The sequence below is a fragment of the Rhinolophus sinicus genome, chromosome 3 (assembly GCF_057876585.1).
Source record: "Rhinolophus sinicus isolate RSI-liver-muscle chromosome 3, RSI-T2T, whole genome shotgun sequence".
Lineage (NCBI taxonomy): Eukaryota > Metazoa > Chordata > Mammalia > Chiroptera > Rhinolophidae > Rhinolophus > Rhinolophus sinicus.
In genome coordinates this window covers 78,104,906-78,126,281 of record NC_142503.1, presented here as the reverse complement: position 1 = coordinate 78,126,281, position 21,376 = coordinate 78,104,906, and the positions used below count along the sequence as shown (strand labels likewise).

Sequence of the window (21,376 nt, the reverse complement as noted above, 5' to 3'; positions counted from 1 at the left end):
CTGAAGTAACCATTTCGGTTACTTTGTATAGATTTATCTTTTTCTGTTTAGTCCTTTAGTGGATTATTTTTTTCTTGCGAGAATTCCTAGTTTGAGTGCCCTCTTTTGAAAGCAAAGAAACAAAAATTTGATTTCTGTAATGACTGTTGGGTGTTTGGGGCGGGGGCGGGGGGACGGTTGAGAGTTCTATGATTTTTCTTATAGGAGAGAGGTTTTCTTTTGTTTGCCAGGTCTCTAAATTTTGCTCTTTTGAGTTTTCCTTTATTACCTGATCTTCCAAGGGCCCTTCTCCCTTCCTTTTTAACTGTCTTCACCAGAGTTATGTCCTCTGCCACCTTGACTTGCACTCTCTGAAGTCCCTTCCCTATAGGCAGTGTTCAGTTTTACCAGAACTCTTTCAGTTCCGAGAGTCCTCGCTTTGCATGGTAGTGCCAGACCGTAACGATCGAACAAGCTGAAAGGATGCAAAGTGATCTTAATCATCAAGAAATCTTTACAATTTTTTGCCAAAACATTAAAAACTCTTTATTGTCAGATGCAAATGTATAGAGAATTTTTAAATGGTAAAACCAATATTTACTACACTATAATTTAAAGCATTAACAATATTGAGAATTAAAGTGTTTTCTTTGTAAAAAATTTATCAAGAGTAATTTGAATAGTGCTTTGCTTCTTCTCATTATATAACTTATAACATGGAGCGAGCAGCTTTTCTGTCTTGGTACATGTGATTATTATACTTTTAAGTTTGTTTCAGCTTCCAACATTTTACCCTTTGCATTTTCATTGTTGTGCAGTATCTCTCAGAGTTCCTTTTATGTGAAGTTTTTTGCGAGCATCACTTCTCTAGAATATCTTCATTCTTTTCATCACAACCACTTTCCTCACCTATGAAGATACTTGCCTTCACGGAGGTCTTCTGACTGCATGTGTAGTTCAAACAGCAGCATCGTCAGCATTCTCATGATCAGCTATTTCTTCTGTAACTCTATGTTTGATCTCAATTTCACTTCCAGTATTATTGCTTTTCATTTCTTTACTGCACTTTCATGTTTGGTGGCCACTTTCATAACCTCTTTTGGTTATATGCCTTTTTGTAAATTGTCATGTAGGTTTATCACTAAGAGAAAGAGACAACACAACCACCTACTATGCTGTCTCTGCATGAACTGAATAACATGCAGTGACAAATTAACAGACATTGAAGAGGGTGATGTGATTGGTCACTTGTCATGATGATCTATTGTTTATGTAGCGATTTGTGGACTGAGAAGCTAGCAGCAAGTTTGTGTTTTATGCAATTGCTTAAGGTTAATGTACTGTGGGTATTGAAATTTGAACCATATTGTGTTGTTTAAGAATGGCACCTGGAATGTGCATGTTGGAACTGTGCAAAGCAAGGACTGCCTGTATTTCACATTTAGGGTGGACTTGCTCTTTCAGGCAGTGGTTTTAGATACGTCTTAGACCTGCCATTAGCTCCCCTCCTATCTCTTCCTCATGATTTTTCAGATTGCCCTTGCTCTCTGAAAAAGTATGTTAGGAGAGGGAGAGATGGCTTGCTGGGATTTGATGTTTCTTTTTCTATAGACAGGTAATTGGAAGCTTGAGCATGTCTTCCAGCTTTGCTAAGGTTTCATTTTTAGATAGTTGTATTGTTCTTACTCTGTTTTGATTTTGTAGATAGTGGGGAGATGCAAATTTAGGCAGGCGCTGTTATCCTCAGCTACCTAAAAGCCTCAAAATTGTTTCATGTTTATAATGTTTTATGAGTATAAAATCCTCACATTTTCCTTAAACACATGTATACTTGCAAGTGGGAGAGGAATAAGGGTTGGGGCTTTTCAGTGGGTAGAAATTGAATATGTAGATGCGCCATCTTTGAACAATCGATTCTCAGAATGTGCCTAGTGTGTGAGTTCAGTAATTTGGTGTCATGAATAAGGCTAGATCAGGTACTTGAAAATGCCTACATCTACTTCTTTTTGGGAAAGAGTGTATATTTTGGAAGATATAAAAAAGAAATAAAATTAGTTCAAGAGATTAAAAAATTAGCATAATGACAACTTATTTATTATTATTTCCGTATTAAACCGAATAATGTTTTTCTTTTTCAGTCCTATGACAATGGGTTGGCACAGGGAGCTGGACTTGAATCTCATGGTAAGGCATCTTAAAATAAATGAACACGTAGTTTCTTTTGTTCTTTTAAATATCATCATGGTGTCTTCAACACGGAGGACCTCAGAAATTTGTCTCAGCCCCTGGTGCAATCTGATAATCTTCTTGCTTACTTCTCTCTTTTGACACTGTTGTGCCAATTTGAACCTCTTCTAGGTCAGTAATCATTCATAGATTATTTAGACCAGAACATTCATATAATATTTTCTGGTAATCTTTTCAAGCAGTAGCTACATGAAAATACCTTGGGATGATTTCTTAAGATATTTTTAGAAAACAGCAAGTTTTCTTCTTTGGCATAACACTGAAAGGCTAGATGCAGAATATTAAACATGAATCAATGAATTTGTAAAGAAATTAAAATTTTGTCTTTACCTTCCTTAGTAATTGTTCTAAGTCCTAGTCATGAAACATTTTGTTGCATAGCATATGTTCAGTACACATATTGATACAATCTCTCCTTTCATGTTTTTCCCCACTCTTGGCAGAATCAGAATAGAGAGAGAATAGTCAGCCTGTCAGCACATCAGTCGCCTTAACTCTTTCAGATTGATTATTTCCATGGAGAAGCTTCCATACTTCTTTTTTAAAAAGAAAGAGGCCAAATCAAGGAGACTTTCTGAGTGAACTTGTTTCCCCTTCATCACAGCAGTTTTTTTGCATTCACCCATTGTGTCCATCCTTCTGCCAGTGACAAAGTGGAAAGAACAGATCAGGATTCAGGTCTCATCTCTGACACTAGCTGTGCGACCTTGGCTCCTCATTTGATCTCTCTGAGCATTTCCTCGTCAACAGAGTAGAAATAACTGTGTATTTTTTTTTTTTTAAGATTGTTAAGATTATAAGAGATATGGAATAAAGTGGTTTATAAACTATTAAGCATGTATAAAAAGATACTTTTAACATATATTCTTCAACCCCATATCCTTGTACTTCCGCTGGAACCTGTCCTATCAGGTATCTCCTTCCTCTGTCACATCTGGACTCCCCCCTTCAATGTAGGTATTTGTAGAGTATGTGTCACTAAGGAGCGTATAGGAGACTGTCTTGGATTTTCCTCTGAGGTCATACTGTAATTAGGACACCGTAATCCTTGTGTCTGCCTGAGTCTGTGTGAGATTGGAGGTGGAGCAAGCTGGCAATAGCAGTGATATCACTGGTCATCACTACTTGTAGTTGCACAAATTGGAAATCTGGCATCTATATTTATTTCTGAGAAGACAGGGTCTATTGCTCACAATTACAAAGTGTTAATGAGCACTCTGGCTGAGAAGACACGTTACCAATATAGTAGACCTGTGGGACAGACACTGTTGTTCGCCAAGAAATTGGGATTACGTTCTCTGGGATGTGGAACATAGAGGGCTGCTCAAACACAGTACCCTCCGAGGGATCCTGTCCAGAAAAAAAATCTTGCTGAGTCACACAAGTAGTGATTTTTGAGTCAGTATGACTTGAGTAGAATTGTACCCATCAAGATCATCAGTGATGTAGTGTGGTTCGTGCCAAAAAGGTTATTACATCCTTCTTTCATCTCTGTATTTGGCTTTGTAGGTTTGAGGCCTAAAGCCCTAGAGGAGAGATTTCTAATCAGAGTGCTGCCGTGTATTCATGTACTGCAAATGGGTTCTAGGTGTGCCAGGCTGTCGCTCCCTGAGCCTCTGGGGCAGCCAAGCAGGACTTGGGTGTCTGGAGCCCCTGGTAAGGTATCCTGTGGCCGGGAGCACCCTCCTCAGGGCATCCCAGCACACCCTGCAGATACCAGATAGTCTTGTTCTTTGTGTGCTGTGAGGTTAGATAGGCTGAGAAGTACTACTCTAGAGGACTTGGATGTTGCCTTGCTTCCTTTTATTTTATTTTATCACTATCTACACTGTCAAGTAAAACCTCATGCTAAAAAGTAGCCCTACATTCGCCACCCTGTGAAGTTGTTATGTCGTCCTTTTTTCTTCTGTTGTTAATCTTTTCTAGAATAATTGTCCAAATATACTATTTGCCTTTCTACACAAATGGCTTGTTCTTTAATTTTCTATATAAGCCTTCAGCAACTTAGGAAAGTTTCTCTTTTAAAGTCTGAATGATCTGTATTTCAAATCCAATGTCTCTTTATTTCTTATCTTCTATTTATTGAAGCATTTGAAGCTGCTAACGTCTCCCCCTTCTTTCTTGAAACATCACATTCCTCTTATCCTGCTTCCTGACAAGTTTTTCTGGCTTCATCACCATTTTTGTTTCTTCCTCTGACCCCTTTACCTTAGCCCAACTTTCTTCTTTACTTTGGATAGTTCATCTTTCTAAACCTCAGGGCTCTTGTACTTGCTGTTTTTTGTGTAGAATCTTCCACCCCCCAACCCGAGCACACACCTGGCTTTGTTTCACGTCCTTTAGATCATGGCTCAAATGATATTTTTGTATAAGCCTCCTAGTTAAAATTGCAAACCACCCACATACACACCCCCTATTTAAAATAGAATCGCAAACCAACCACATAACACACACTCTTCCCTATCCCCCTTTCTGGCTTTATTTTTCTCCATATCACTTCTATTTTAGCTATTTATTTATTGTCTGTCTCTTCTCACATATAGTAAGCCTCATGAGAACAGAGATTGGGCCAGTTTCATTCACTGTTGTATCCCCCACACCTATAACACATGTGGCACATAGTGAATGAACCAACAGCTGGTTTTTTATCAATCATCCCTGTGTTGATGGCACCCAAGCTGTGTTTCCACATATGTAGCGTTGCTTCTGAGCTGCATAGCTCCCTTTCCATCTGCCTGCCAGGTGTGTCTACCTTGGTATCAGTCGGCAGCTCAAGCTACACATGTTTAAAACCTTGCTCTCCTCTTTTCTTCCTCCCAAGCCTGTTCTTGTTGTTCAGGAATGTATAACTGCTGCTACCAGATTTACTGATTTTTCAGAGAAGTCAGAAATCCAGAATTTTGGGTGATTAATCTCTTGTTCTGTTTTTGTTTTTCTTTTTGTTTAATTTACCTGTCAGACCACTTGTCCCCTGTAGGTTACCAGTTTATAATCTTTGATCTACAGACTAAAAGGAAAAGATCCATTTATTAAACAGCTGCTCTGTACCAGCTACTGTTTAGTCTCATTTAATCCTCATACCAGCCCTCTGAGAGGAGGTATCTTTGCATTAGTCAGATTTAATCAGAGAAGCAAAACCACTGTGAATATTAAAGAATAAGGCTTTATTATAGGAATAAGATTTTACACCATTGTAGAAGAAGATGGAGGAGGAGTAAGGGCCTAAAAGAGTGGGTGGTGGATGGGGGGGAAAGTCACTGACAAGTCCTTCTGAAGCACCAGCATAGGTGGGCAAGTGGGACCTTGCAGGGGAATCTGGAGAGCCAGGCCCATCCCGCTCCCAGCGTGTGGCTGTGGTGGGGGGAGTCTGTGAGTTGCCCCTGCATCCCTTATGGGCCTGGTGTCACTAGGGCAAAAAGTAAGAAGAACTTGGATTCCAGTAAGTGGGAGAATAAGGTGAAGCTGAAATCTCCCAGTACCTCTGCCCTTGTCTCTTACCTGTCCTAAAAGCAGCCAGGTCAGTGGCTGCTGCTTTACTTCCACATTACAAATACACAGATTTCTCTAACTTGAGGCCATGTAGAGATTTTTAGCTTAGCCAGGTTATTACAGTACAAAACTGCCACAATAATTATTGTCATTTTACTCAGAGAATTGAACTTACCTAGAAGGCTCACATACGATGTGTCATAACCTACTAGAAACCCTGAGCTTGCACAGCAGTACCGTTCTGCCCACGTTTAATTCCCTTAGTTTGGTTCTCAATGATCCAGTTCCAACCTAGCTTTGTAGACAAACATGTGAGTGATCCTTCCATTCACTTTAGACTTCCATTCACTTTAGACTGTAGAGAAAGTGTATTTTCCACGGTTTCTTACACACCTTTTGCCCTATGGACTTGGCTCATATTCTTTTTCCTTTGCCTGAAATGCTTCCCCTCCACCTGCTTTTCCTTGTTTCCCCTTTCTTAACTTTCAGAGTTTTACCCATCTTTCTAGGCCTGGTTCCAGTGTCACATTCTCTTTCATCATCTTTTGTCCTCTAGCCCTGAGTAATTTCTCCCTTTTCTTTATTCCCATATTACTTGGTTCATTCCATTTTCATGGTACTTATCTCGGTTTATCTTATCTTCTCTGCTAGATTGTAAGCTGATCATGTCTTATTCATGTTAACTCCATGTGCCCTTTTACATTGTAGTTGTTCAGTAAGTATTGGATGCATTGGTTATCCTGTATCCCTCTGTGCATCCCAAAGCTGAGAAGGCTGAAGTTGCAGTGTATACTTCTACAGTTTGATAATAATCTTCATGTGCTTTTCTTCCTCATTTTGTAGCCTAAATGTTATTTAATATTATTGTTGTTGTTGTTTTCTTTTTAATTCATCTGCTCTTCTCTAACTACTAAATAGCCTGGAGCCCATTTGTCATGAAAACTAAGCAGGCACATTGTATCATTCCAGGTCATGGTCATGTGATGATTCTGTTTGTTGTAGTGATTCTCTTATGACAGTACAGTTATGTTTTGGAAGAACTGGATTTTCCTGCTTTGCTAGGATTAAAACTATTTTTTCTCTCAGAATGCATAACATAAAAGTTCAGATAAATTAATTTGACTCATGATTCTTGTAAAATAGCTGTCATCTTTAATCCAGAAGAGAAATAGCAAAATCTCTTGGTCTAAGCATTTTCTCTAAGCATTCAACTTCTTTGAATTTACCTCACTTTACATTTTTTATGTGATGTTAACTGTAAAATGGTGTACTTATATACTTCATTATTTAGCTTTCTACTTTATCTCTAGCTATGTTTGTTGGCCATCTTAAATACAATTCAGAGAACATAGATTCTTTCAGATAATTTGGTATATACAAATAAATACTAAGAAAATGCTTAAATTTGAGCTGTAGAACCTTATGGGAGCAATAAGTTATACCTGTAAAGTGTAAGTCAATCATAGCATATAGAACTAGTCAAGAACACCTCCTTTAGCCTGCCCTTGGAAGAAGTGGGGAGAAAGAACCTCTATGGTCTCTTCCCACAGTGCTGTTTGATGACTGAAATATTCTGTGTACATTAATTATTCATATCACTGTAGCATATCACTTTAGGTGGCAAACTTTTAGCAATTTCAGATGGAAATATCTCTCATTTGTATGTGCCTTAATATTTTTACTTTTACATACCTTTAATAGGAAAGGTTATTGTCATACCTTCTTCAACGACGGTATAATGAATACAATTTAACCTTTTCTCAGTGAATTCAGATCATTACTATGAGAAGCAAATTTTGTATTGTACTTTAATATAATGATGTAATATTCTTGAAGTTTTTTGAAGCTTGTAGGAATCGTTAACCTAATCCTATTTAGCCCCAGAGGATATTCTATTTGAGTTCTTGTTCCTGCTGTTTTACAGTATTTCTTAATTTACTGATTGTCAAGATAGATGTTACCTATCTTTCTTGCTGTTTTTATGTCTGCCACTAACACTCTTCTAACATACTGCTCTTAATACCGGTTTTTGGAACTAGTTTTTTAGAATTTTGTGTAAAACAAGAAACTCGCAGGGCTGAATGTTGGTGAATGAATTTTAGATTAAAGCACAGACTTTGTAATAACTGCTTTTGACTACTCAGAGCCCAAACTTCAGAATTGATTATGTTTAGAATCTGGTGATTTGGGCAAAGAACATTTTTACTTTGAATTGTGCCTGTTTGCTTTAAAGAATCCTAACAAGTAATTTGGAGAGTTACAATGAAATGCCTCATTTTATTTACTTTTCGCCAGTTAATTTTAAAGGTAACATATTAGAGGTTTTATATTTAATGGAGTTATAATACCTGAAGTCATAACCAGATTATCATGAAAAAGAAATTGAAAGTACTGTGTTATTAAAGAGGAAATAGATTGATATTAAGAGGAAATAAGATTGATAGTTGCTTAATAGAAATTATTCTGAAAAGTTATTATAATTTTTTTACTCTTTTAATTCACTCATGATTAACATAGATCTCCCAACTAATTGGGAAAAATTCTAAAAATTAAGTAGTTCTTAATGACAGTTTTTGATGTGATAGCTGCCTCCAACTTTATACAGTGAATGCTTCCTTTTCCTTTTCCAGAGAATACATCCAAGATTTGTAACACCAAAAGGAGAGTTACATATGAGGAATATTAGGAACTATCCATTTACATAGTTGAAATTAGTAAAAATCACTAAGTAATTGATTTCAATAAATTGGAAATATAAATATTTTCAAATTGTTTGGAGTTAACAATAAAGAGTGCCAATGGAAAGTGTTGTTTCTTTTCTTTATGGAAAAATACTAGTTTTCATTTCCTGAGAAAAGTAATTACCTTTGTGAGCCTATTGTTTTTCTATGGCTACTGTAACATTATATTTCAACCTTGGGAGTGTAAAACAGCACAAATTTATTATCTTACACTTTTGGAGGCCAGAAGTCTGAACTGCATCTTATAGGGCTCAGATCACGATGTCGACAGGACTGGTTCCTTCTGGAATCTCTGGGGGAGATTCTGCTTCTTTATCCCTTCCAGCTTCTGGTGGCTGCCAACATTCCTTGACATGTTGCCACATCACTCCACTCTACTTCTATAGTCATATTGCCTCCTCTTTCTGTAGTTTAATCTCCCGCTGCCCCCCTTTTATAAGGACACTTAAGGTTACACATAGGGGCCACACAGATGATCGGAGATCATCTCCTCATCTCAAGATCCTTAATTTAATCACATTTGCAGTCCCTTTTGCCATATAGGGTAACATGCACATATTCCAGGGATTAGGACCTGGGTGTCCTTGGGTGGCATTACTCAGTCTACCTTAGTGAGTGTAGATACTATGCATCTAATTCCAGCTAGTTTTCTTCTTCCCCACCCAAACTCTCTCCCCCTTCAAACTTTTCTTCCTTAAATTTCTTAAGCTGACTAGGTATCATATCTGCATACCAGCTTCTAGCTTATTTATGTTATATGTGAAAATTAGTCTGTTGCTTCAGGCATTGGAACCTCAATTCATAAACAGTGTACTGTTTGTAAGGGAATTAAAATCAGACTCAGGTGGGAGAGTCCTGGGCAGGGAATAGTAGTCCAACATTTTAGGAGTTTAGTAGTTTCAACTCTGCTATTAACCATGTAACTTTTGAACAGGTTCCTTATTCTCCCCAAGCCTTACTTATTTTCATTAGTAAAATGTTTCTTACAGCTTTAAATTAGTTTATGATTTTTTATTGGTTTGTTGCATCAAATTAATATTGAAGACTTCAGTGCTTGGTGGCTATTTAAAAATTATAATTGTCTTTTAAATTTAAATTACTTTTAATTCATTGTTGCAGAATTATTATACCATATTTTTTCCTCCAACCATTTTATATTATTTTCCTAGGCATGTGATTTGAAGTTTAAAGTATTGCTTGTTTTGATTAACAGGAGGATCAACTTTTTGTGGCATTGCATCACTGTGCCTCATGGGTAAACTAGAAGAAGTTTTTTCAGAAAAAGAATTGAACAGGATAAAGAGGTGGTGTATAATGAGGCAACAAAATGGTTATCATGGAAGACCAAATAAGCCTGTAGACACCTGTTACTCTTTTTGGGTGGGAGCAACTCTAAAGGTAAGCTAAATAAAAATGAGATACCTGTACTCTCTGTTAATATAAACTGTTTAAAGGGTTTGGTCTTTGTAATATTTATTCAATTTTGTTAGGTTTAGGCTACTAAGTTTTTCCTGTAGCTCTGGCAAAGCTAGTCCCTATATGGTTTTTCCATAGAATTCAGTTATCTGTTGTATTACTTGAAAATGTCCATTCTTATAAAACTCAAGTGTCCCAGAACCTAGATAAGAAAGTAGCTATGGGGTCATAAAAAACTTGCTACTGAAACTGACCAGTAGGCGATCTAGAGCAGCGCTCTGTCTGACCGTACCAGTATTTTTATGGAAAATATTAATCTTAAAAGATAAACTATGGGTCATTCCTTTAAAAATCATTTAAGATTTTCTATTTATAATTTATTTGTGTAAACCTTCTGAAATATATGGATATATTCATACATTTTTCACAATCTACTACCTTTTTTTTTTTTAAAGATTTTATTGGGGAAGGAGAACAGGACTTTATTGGGGAACAGTGTGTATTTCCAGGCCTTTTTTTTTTTTCCCAAGTCAAGTTGTTGTCCTTTCAATCTTAGTTGTGGAGGGTGCCGTTCAGCTTCAAGTTGTTGTCCTTTCAGTCTTAGTTGTGGAGGGCGCAGCTCTCTCCAGGTCCAGTTGCCATTTCTAGTTGCAGGGGCACAGCCCACCATCCCTTGCGGGAGTCAAACCAGCAACCTTGTGGTTGAGAGGACGCGCTCCAACCAACTGAGCCATCTGGGAGCTCAGCGGCAGCTCAGCTCAAGGTGCCGTGTTCAATCTTAGTTGCAGGGGGCCGAGCCCACCATCCCTTGCGGGACTCGAGGAGCTGAACCGGCAACCTTTTGGTTGAGAGCCCACTGGCCCATGTGGGAATCGAACCGGCAGCCTTCGGAGTTAGGAGCACGGAGCTCTAACCGCCTGAGCCACCGGGTCGGCCCCCTACTACCTTTTGATATACCTAATTCCATAAGGTTATTAGCCACTAAATGTTACCAGTTTTCTTTTCCTTAAAATTGCCTTTTAACCTTTAAAAAGTATCACCTACTTCTGATATTCTGGAATCTAACAGAAGTCTATGTTCATCTTCTATATAATATCCTAATTTTTTTCTCTTAAACAAAATTCATGCATTGGTTGAAATAAAATCAGAAAACAGAATGATTTAAAATGAAGGCAAGAACCTCCCCCCCTTGTACCATTTTCAATTTTTTAATTATGGAAAATTTCAAACATTCAAAGTAAAGGGACTAGTATACGAGGTTGTACAACTAAGTTCACGAACTCATCCTAGAAAAGGTGCTACATACCTCATTGCTGAATATCACTACAGTCACCTTCGAAGTACTCCCCTTGGGAAGCTATGCCCCAACACCAGCGCTTAGTCCACCCTTCAAAGCAATTTTGGAACTCTTTTTCTGGAATGGCCATCAGAGCTGTCGTATTACCCTTGATGTCCTGAATGTCATCAAAATGTCTTCCTTTCAATATTAGCTTTATCTTCGGGTAAAGAAAGAAGTCATTGGGGGCTAGATTAGGTGAGTAGGGAAGGTGTTCCAATACAGTTATTTGTTTACTGGCTAAAAACTCTCACACAGACAGTGCTCTGTGAGTTGGTGCATTGTCGCGATACAGGAGCCATGAATTGTTGGCGAAAATTTCAGGTCGTGTAACTTTTTCATGCAACCTTTTCAGCACTTCCAAATAGTAAACTTGGTTAACTGTTTGTCCAGTTGGTACGAATTTGTAATGAATAATCCCTCTGATATCAAAAAATGTTAGCAACATCATTGCAAGAAGTTCGCGAACTTGTTTTACCTTGTGTAATGAAACCGTATACCCTCATCAACCAGTCTCAACAATTTTCATCCCAAAGCCAGCCTTCCTTCATCCATAGTCCTATCCACTTCGCTCCCTGTCACTATTATTTTAAGGCAAATCCCAGATACACTTTTATGTTATCTGGGAATTCTTTAGTATAATTGCTAAACAAAAATACCATTTTTAAAAACAGAAGTGTGTCATTAACACATGTAAAAAAATCAACCATAATTCCTTATTATGAAATAGCCAGTCAGTGGTGATGTATATTTCCTATTGTATTACTTCAAAAGCACAATCTCTGGTTGTCTCTCCTTTTGACCAAAGGGTTCCTGATTTAATCCATTATAAAGTCATCAGCTTTTTATCCCCTTTTTTTTATGGTGGTAAAATATATGTAATGTAATATTTATCAGTTTAACTGTTTGTAAGTGTACATTTCAGTGGCATTAATTATATTCACAATGTTATGTAACTGTTACCACTATCTATACCCAAAAGTTTTTCATCACTCTCAACATAAACTCTGTCTGTACTCATTAAACAATAACTCCCCATTCTTTCTTCCTTCCAGCCCCTGATAACCTCTGCTCTACTTTGTGTCTCTATGAATTTGCCTATTCTTGATGTGTCATATAAGTGGAATTATATAATATGCGTCCTTTTGTATCTGGCTTATTTCACTTAGCATAATGTTCTCAAAGTCCACCAATGTTGTAGCATGTACCAAATTTCATTCTTTTTTTATGGCTGAGTAATATTCTGTATATGTATATACCATGTTTTGTTTATCCATTTATCTGTTGATGGGCACTTGGATCGTTTTCACCTTTTGGCTGTTGTGAATAAGGTGACTATGTAGTCAATAATATTACAGTAACTCTGTATGATATCAGATGGGTACTAGACATCAGGGTGTCCACTTCATAAGGTATATAAGTGTCTAATCACTATGTTGTATATCTGAAACTAATATAATATTGTATGTCAATTGTAATTGAAAAATATTTTTTAAAAAAAGCTGGCTATGAACATTGATGTACAAGTATCTGTTCAAGTCCTTGCTTTCTTTTCTTCTGGATATTTACCTAAGAATGGAATTGCTGGATCATATGGTTGTTCAATGTTTAACTTTTTGAGGTACCACCAAACCTTTCCACAGCACCTGTATCATTTTACATTCCCACTAACAATGTATAAGGGCTCCAGTTTCTCTATGTCCTCACCAACACTTATTTTTCACACATACACACACACACACACACACACACACACACTCTCACACACACACACAATAATCATCCTAATGGGTGTGAAGTCGTGTCTCATTGTGATTTTGATTTGCATTTCCCTAATGATTAGTGATATCAAGCATCTTTTGATGAGCTTTAGACCATCTGTATATCTTCCCTGGAGAAATGTCTGTTCAAGGTTGTTTCTTTTCTTGCTGGGTTGTACAGGTTCTTCATGTATTCTAGATATTGATCCCTTATCAAGATACATGATTTGCAGATATTTTCTCCCATTTCATGGTTGCCTTGTCAGTCTAGTGATAATATCCTTTGATGCACAAAAGTTTTTAATTTTGATCAAGTCTAATGTATCTATTTTTTCTTTTGTTAACCTGTACTTTTGATTGTCATATCCATAAAATCATTGCCAAGTCCAGTGTCATGAAGATGTACCTCAGTGTTTTCTTCCGATGGTTTTACAGTTTTTCTCAAGTCTAGGTCTTTGATCCAGTTTGAATAAATTTTTGTATATGGTATTAATATAAAGTAAGGGTCTAGCTTCATTCTTTTCCATGTGGATGTTCAGTTTTCTCGGTACCATTTATTGAAAAGACTAGGTTTTTTTACCCATTAAATGGTCTTGACACCCTTATTGAAAATCAACTGGCCTTATACATGAGACTTTATTTCTGGGCTCTCTATTTTATTTCATTGGTCTGTGTATCTTGTCCCTATGCCAGTACCATACTGTTTTAATTACTGTAGTAAGTTTCAAAATTGGGAAGTTTACATCTTTCAACTGTATTTTTTTCCAAGATTGTTATTGTTATTACTATTCAGGGCCCCTTGCAATTTCATATGAATTTGAGGGTTGGCTTTCCCATTTCTTATGAAAAAGGCTGCTGAAATTTTGATAGAGATTGTTTCCAATCTGTAGATCACTTTGCATAGTATCTTAACAATGTTAAGTCTTCTTATCCATGAGCATGGGATGTCTTTCCATTTATTTAGATCTTTAATTTCTTTCAGCAGTGTTCTGTAATTTTCAGCGTACAAATCTTTCACTTCCTTGGTTAGATTTCGTCCTGAGTTTTTAATTTGTTTAAATACCATTGTAAATGGAATTGCTTTCTTAATTTCCTTTTGAATTGTTTGTTGGCTGTTGTCTAAAAACCTCATCACTTCCCTCCTCTCCCCCCCCACAGTTTAGGACTTTTAATTTGTCCCAAAGTTGCTGAAGCAAAATCATGATAAAACATTCTGCTTTCCTTTACACCCCCCCAACGCAAAAAAAAAATAATAATAATTATAGGAAAAAAATGTTTTTTTTTGTACATGGGAAGAAACAATATAAATTCAAAACTTAACAGATAAGGGTTAGCTCTATCACTCTGATCACTTTTTAACAGAAAGGTCTTAGCAGTCATTGAGGATCATTGCTTAGATCTGTTATGTTATTGGGAGTTGCAGAATGGTGATATTCTATCATTCCTTCTAAATTTCTTAGCTCAGATTTTTTATAAAGAAGAATTACTTTACCCTAAGGTATATTTGGTATAGAGAAGGGCAGATAAATACTTAATTCTTTCTCTTAATAACGTTCATTCAGTACAGTGATTTGGTTCCCTAGCATCCCCTAAAGTTTCCCAATAAGAAAATTGCATTTTAGGTTGTTGTTTTTTTTCTTTGAGTATCACATATTTCATGTTTCAATCCATTACCTTGTTCTTTTCAATGATCAGATTGTCCTATCTTCAGCCAGTAGGAGTCCCTTCAAGTTGACTCTTGAGTCTTTCTGATATGACCTTGGTAGTCTTTGACAACTTTCTAAAGGCAACCACTTTTAAACATTTTTTAAAACTTTAATTCTGTGAATAACTTTGAATAATAATATGCTGATTTCTGGACTTACACCTTTAGACATTATCTTTGATTCCCAACTGAAAAATGGAAATTTAGCCACCTTTTTTCCAGGAAATTGTTACTGTGTGTGTGTGTGTGTGTGTGTGTGTGTGTGTGTGTGTGTGTGTTTTAGTTCTAAACCTTTATTCCTTCTACCTTCTAATTCGGTCAGTTTACCTTTACAATGTGAAGTTTGGTAACATTCATATTTTGTATGGTAACAATAGTAAAATATGCTTCGCCTCTTGGTTGATCTAAAATTTAAAAACCAACAATCACTTATAAGCATGTAAATATTGTTTATTGCTGAAACAAGTACAGTGTTAAGATTAATTTCTTTTTATGTAATGACCCATGTGCCACTTGATGGAAAATGTTTCCAGTCTCAGGACTCTAAAGAGTCTCTTTCCTTATGTTCTATTAATTAAATAAAAATGAGTGAATAAGTTTGTTTCTTGTTTGTACCATAACTTTTTTATTGGTTTTGTTTTTCTTTTTGAGGAATAATTCCTCACAAATTAATAGCCTTTCCATTAATCACTGCTATCTTCCATGGCTCATTAACATCCTTCCATCTGCTTTGTGTCTTACAGAAATTTCTTGAACTATTGCCTACTGCTCAGTCTGCTTCTCTTCACAGTTTGATTTACTCTTTATTTTTTTTCTATTTAATGGGATCTTAGATGATAAATACATGTCTTAAATCTTTAAGCTGCACGAATTTTATGCTAAAATCATATTTGTGTCACCTTTTATCTTTTCTAATTAAAGAGCTATGTTCTTTTTACTATTCTCAAACAAGACCGTCTCTAGCACCTGGTTAACAATTTTTTTTTGCTCTTTTTGAAATAGTTTTAGTTCTAGTTACTATTAGTTTGTAACTAATAGCTCAGAAACTTATTGTAAGAGTTAAAATATGGGTAGATAAAATTGTACTTTTCTAAATGACTGAATAAGTTCAACAGATTGGGGAAGTTGTGTCTTGAACCTAGCTAAGTGTGATGCACAGAGGTTAGTTGGGTGTGGTTTCAAAGAAGGAAACAGTGGGTCAAAAAAATTAGAGTAGATTTGATAATAAAAAAGATAATGTGGTTGACTAATTTTAAGTGCTCAAGTCCCCGGAGGCTTGCTCTGAGAGTTTTAGCTAGAGACAAGCACATTTAAATGATGATAGATGTCTGAAAATTGAGCCCATGGTCGATATGAAAGTTTTATGTCAGTAAATTTATATTTGTTTTGTCATTTCAGCTTCTGAAAATTTTTCAATACACTAACTTTGAGAAAAATAGAAATTACATCTTATCAACACAAGATCGCCTTATAGGGGGATTTGCCAAGTGGCCAGATAGTCATCCAGGTAATTTATTTTTTGTGTGAATGCAGAACAACTTTTATTTTGTTTATTTCTTGACTAGACCTACAGGTATCTTTATCAGAAAGACATATGATAGAAAATGTAGCCATAGTTGTAAACTTACATTAAATAATATGTTTTTTAAAAAGTAAATTGTTTAAGATAAATTTAGGATATTGTGGGTAGAAAGCAAGGGTTTGATTATCAAGGTGTATTGGTATAGTTTGTATTTTTTCCCAGATGTTTCCCTTAGCAGTGTTTTATTTCATTTGAGGCAATAAGGCAGATGGTCTGAATAAGCCCTGTCCAAATTAAAGAATCATTTGGTCCATGCAAAGTCTTTAGGATTATTCACTATTACTTGAGCTACATAGGATAAATTACTCTTAATCCAAAAGGGAACCTGTTCTTCCTCTTTTCAGGAGTCATTAGATCAGAAATCTCAAATCCTGAGTACAGTTATCCCTCACTGTCCAGATTTTTGTTCTCTGAGTTTCTGCAGATTCAGGTTACTCTCACTATTTACTATCGAAAACTCAGGAACCAAGCAGATTCAGACAATATGACATTTCATGCTTTCCAAACTCAGGAGTGGTATACGGTAGATGTGAAGAACAAAGGAGTCTTGTATTTCACAAGTACTTTTAAATGAATTCTTTAGAAATAATGGGAGATCTGTATTAATAAGTACTTTCTTCAAAATGTATAGGTAGTTCTGCTATTTCCCCAGCTTAGATCTGCCTGCTCAGTAACTACATGGATGCCATCTACAGGCCCCTCAAATCTAGCCTACCAACTAGACTCATTAACTCCGTGTTCCACCCAGCCCCAAAAATGTTAGTGGCACTTGGCCAAGTTCAGGCATAGGATTCTGCAGAAGTCTTATTAGTCTCCCTGCGTCTAGTCTAATGCCCCTCCTATTGACACTTTGTATGTGTGTATGTACATGTCCTTAAAAGAGAGGAGAGGGGCCAAAGCTTTTTTTGGACTCTCAAAGGGGAATCTCTAATGCAAGAAAAAGGTTGAGAACCTCTAAACTCTTCATTAAATGTGTTAAAATCATTCAAAGATTTTTCTCAGCACTCGTAGTCAGTTCTTTGGCATACCACACAAGGCCCCCCACGATTTGGCTCCTCTCTCCCCTCTAGCATCGTTCTCTATGCTACCTTCCCCTCCCCTTATGCTTTCATCTCCAACAAAATCTATTTATAGCTTCCAAAAAAATAAATTTTGGAGTTTGTTAAACATGATTCAGAGCACTGACATTTTTGATAAGCAAGTTGACAAAGTTTTACGTATAAATATATGAAACTGGATTCAAGGAATGATTGTTTTTGTACCATTGCGGTAGAATCATGGTTTTTATTATTAGTCTAGAACCTCTTCAAATCGTCTCCTATCGTATTCTGCTACTATCAGAATATGAACTTGAATCAAAACATAAACAAGGGGCTCATGAAATCATATTTTTGTATATAAAATGAGCAGGGATATTTTCTCACATCTGTATTTGTATTTTCATGCAAAATATGCTTCTTTAGAAAAAATGTACAATGCTTTTAATTTCTAAAGCAAAATAATTTTAAAAATTTGGTATCTATAACACATAGCCATAAATGTTAGAAAAGTGCCTCAAGATAACAGTTATTTTGGTCTTGATGCCATTGTTTTCACTCTGTGTATAATACTATTTTAACAAATAATAGGAATAGGGAAATGACAATTCCTTGGACACTTGAAATACATTTGAGTATTTACAGTAGCTTTTTAAAAAGAAAGTTCTTGATAACTTTTTTCTAGTGAGTTTAGTTGCTAACTTTAACATTTGTGTAAATACTTGGATGTAATCCTTTTTACAGATATGTTACAATGACTTCAGAGCCTATACACCACAGAGCATAGAAGGTTTTTGTATAAGTTGAATTTATGTGGAAAGACCTGTTTAGATCCTTTAAAAATCATTTAAACAAATCTTTAAAATTAGCTTGTTTTGGGTTCTAATAAGTCTAGTAGCAGATTTGACACAGATTGTATATATTAGGTTGGTACAAAAACAATTGTGGTTTTTGCAATTTTTTTAACCTTTTAAACCACAGTTACTTTTGCACCAACCTAATACCTTTATAGAAGAAACTTATGAAAAGAAGTTTTTATGAAGAAAATATATACATATATTCAACATCTAAAGTGTTTGAATACATTACCACCTACAGATAAGGAGTTTTTTTTTATTTTTAAAACCTATTTGAGGTTTGAAGCAGTTAACTTCTGGTTCACTGGCTTTTAAAAAATCCATTTTAAAAAAGTAAGTTTTATTTTTACATTAACTGGAAAATGTAAGATCTTATGTTATTCTTGACGTATTTTATTTCTCTTGCTGTTGCATTTTTTCTAGTGAAGTTTCCTCGTGTCTAGGCAGTAAAATTTAATGTTGCTTTGTGCCTTTTATAATTTTAGAATAATTGCAAGGAAAATATAATAGTACAGGGAAAATCAAATTTATTTTTTGTGGTCTGAAAATTAGACGAAAATGAGGCAGAATTCTGAAATGTAAGCAGTCTCTGAAAAGACAAAGAAGGGGATTAACATGAGACTCCATTAGTGAAATAACTTTTTCACAAATAACATTAAGCATGACTGTTTGTCATTCCTGTTTTGAAAAGTAAATGATAATCATGTAAGTAGAACTTTTTCTTTAATTCTTTTGACGGAGCTTGACGTACATGGTAAGATGTTTTGCACTTTGCTAGCTCTTGAGGTCATAAATGATGGCTAATTCAAAAATAGAAAAAAATTTTTACTGCTACAAAATCTGTTTTTTGTAGTGTTTCCATAACTGCAGAGTTCTGAGTGCTTCAGAAATCCATATAAGGCTCTCGGGCAAGCAACAGCCCTGTCATTGCAGTGGCCACTTTAATGGAAGAGGTTTGCTGCCCCCGAAAGATGGGAAACTAGTGAAGCCAGTGTAGAAGATTGTTATGGGAGGAACGCTCACATTATTACAACCAAATGGAACTGTGAGTTTGTTTTTATTGTCAGGTCAGATATTTTTAGAGTGACTAACATTACCCTGAATTGGAAACTTAAATATGGTAGAGCATTCCAGAATGGATTGTTTTGCTTAAGCTCCTTTCATTTAACACAATAATAGGATAGTATGTGATTTAGGAACTGTCAGAGCTAAAACTTAGGGGAAGGGGTACTGCAAGTTAGATTCAGAGGTTTCTTTATTTTCATTTTTAAGAAAACAATTTCCTTTTATTATAATAGGTTTAAAGCTCCTTGTTTCCATATTCTATAGTAAGCAAAGTGGGAAAACCCCACTAACGTGAGAATTCTTTTATATTACTGCTACTCTTCCTTTTTGTCCTTTAATTGCAGAGGATGTTGGGAATGTCACCTCTTCAGCTAGCAACTGTTTCCTTTGTTTATATTATTTTGTTGAATAAAATATCAGCTGATTTTGATCATCTGGTTTGTTAAAAATTGGTGTTTGAGACTTTGAGAAAGCAAATATTTCAAAAACTATTTTGAATTTTCCTAAATTTATTTTTAATATAGTGATAGGCTGATATGTAGCTAAAATATTTCATAGCATGTACAAATAAGATTGCCTATTCTGATAAAAAAATGCCTCATTTTCAGACGCTTTACATGCATACTTTGGGATCTGTGGCCTGTCACTAATGGAGGAAAATGGAATTTGTAAAGTTCATCCTGCCCTGAATGTAAGCACACGGACTTCTGAACGCCTTCGAGATCTTCATCAGAGCTGGAAAACCAAGGACTCTAAACAATGTTCAGAGAATGTACACATCTTCACATGACTTACTTTAAATTGGGAGGGTGGGGAATGGATTTGTATGTAGCATAACTGTAGCTCAAGGTTAAAAGCCATGTATAACCAAGTGTGCTCTTTTTTTAAGAGGTAGAGTCTTACAATCAAATCATGTGCTGATGTCACTTTGGGATATGGTCTTGAGCCAGTAACCTTTGTACTGAGTTTCAAGAAACTCTTTGAAGTTTGAACCACAGTGGACTCTGTTGTGGTTCTTAAATGTTTATACTGTATTTCTAAGAAGTTCTTTGAGGCTAATTAACTGTATGTATGTAGGTTATCTTTTTTTTTTTTAAATATCTCTTAAATACACATTGTATCATATTATAAAATGGACACAAATCTTCAAAACAAGTTTACAGTTCACATAGCTCTGATAATCTTTGGGTGAACACTAGGTGATCATTTAAAAGCTTCACTGCTGATGGTGTAAAGTTGCTTTAATGAATTAAGTATCTGGGATTATTCTTTGACAACAAATGATCCCATAATTTTTAAAAAGAAGAATGACTTATTTTGTCTTATTCTTAAGTAAAGTGTGTGCCAATTATACTATGTGGTCTCTATAAATGAAATTAACTTCATAGCAAGAATGACGAGGCTTCACTAATACAATAATTTTCTAAAGGGAGATTGTCTTAAGAAGACTATTATGTAACTGAGGGAAAAGTAATTTAACTGTATGTGATTGTGAATGGGAAGGTCTTGTGCTGTGCAGCTTATTTATTTAGATGTTGCTGCGGTGAATAACAGTCTTGTTTGATTTTAATCTCAGATCATTAGTTGCTTTTTTCTCTTTATAGGAAGAAAACAGTCTTATATAGAGGAAAGACATTTAGTGGTTTTGTTTATTTTTCTGAGTGACGTGATATTATAAATTGTAATTTTATAACCGAGTTATTTTTTAGCTATTTGGATTTTTTTAGTTTGTTTGCTCCATGTTTTAGCTGCTCTAATTTCAAACTGGTAATTTTCTAATTTTTTTCAAATTAAATCAGTAAAAATTTAATTAAAAACCAGGACCGCTCAAGTAAATTTAATGATGTAGCTGCATACATGGTTGTTTATATTTTTATATTTTCAGCTAAATGGGAGGGAAATGTACTATTTAGGGTTAAAAACTGGGGTTTTGCTTTTGTTCTTTTTCTTTTGTTTTCTTCATTCTGTGAATTTGCTAATTGTAAAGGAGATAGTGTAAAAACACATCTTACTAGTAATCAGTTTATCAGTAAATCACATCAGTCACAATTGCTCAATGACGTTCAAAGATATGAAACTAGTACTGAAATGCAGAAGGAAAGTGCTTCACTAACGGAGCTGGGTGTAAGTTAAAGTCTTGGTAATAATAAATGTTGAAGTAT

At 35.5% G+C, this 21,376-nt stretch overlaps 1 protein-coding gene across 4 annotated transcripts in view; it reads left to right on the top strand.

Annotated features, from left to right (window-relative positions):
• Positions 1–21,050, top strand: part of PGGT1B (protein geranylgeranyltransferase type I subunit beta) — a 46,047-nt gene extending 24,997 nt beyond the window's left edge. For 3 of the 4 annotated variants that reach the window (XM_019727820.3, XM_019727819.3, XM_074328592.2), the window contains exons 6-9: positions 2,118–2,163; positions 9,670–9,854; positions 16,072–16,180; positions 19,823–21,050. In XM_019727820.3, the coding sequence (XP_019583379.1) occupies positions 2,118–2,163; positions 9,670–9,854; positions 16,072–16,180; positions 19,823–20,004 (522 nt within the window). In that variant the 3' untranslated portion in view covers positions 20,005–21,050. Of the gene's footprint in view, positions 1–2,117; positions 2,164–9,669; positions 9,855–16,071; positions 16,181–19,002; positions 19,195–19,822 lie in introns of all 4 variants that reach the window. The other variant, XR_002137041.3, reaches the window with a different exon arrangement.
• Positions 21,051–21,376: the final 326 nt, after the last annotated feature.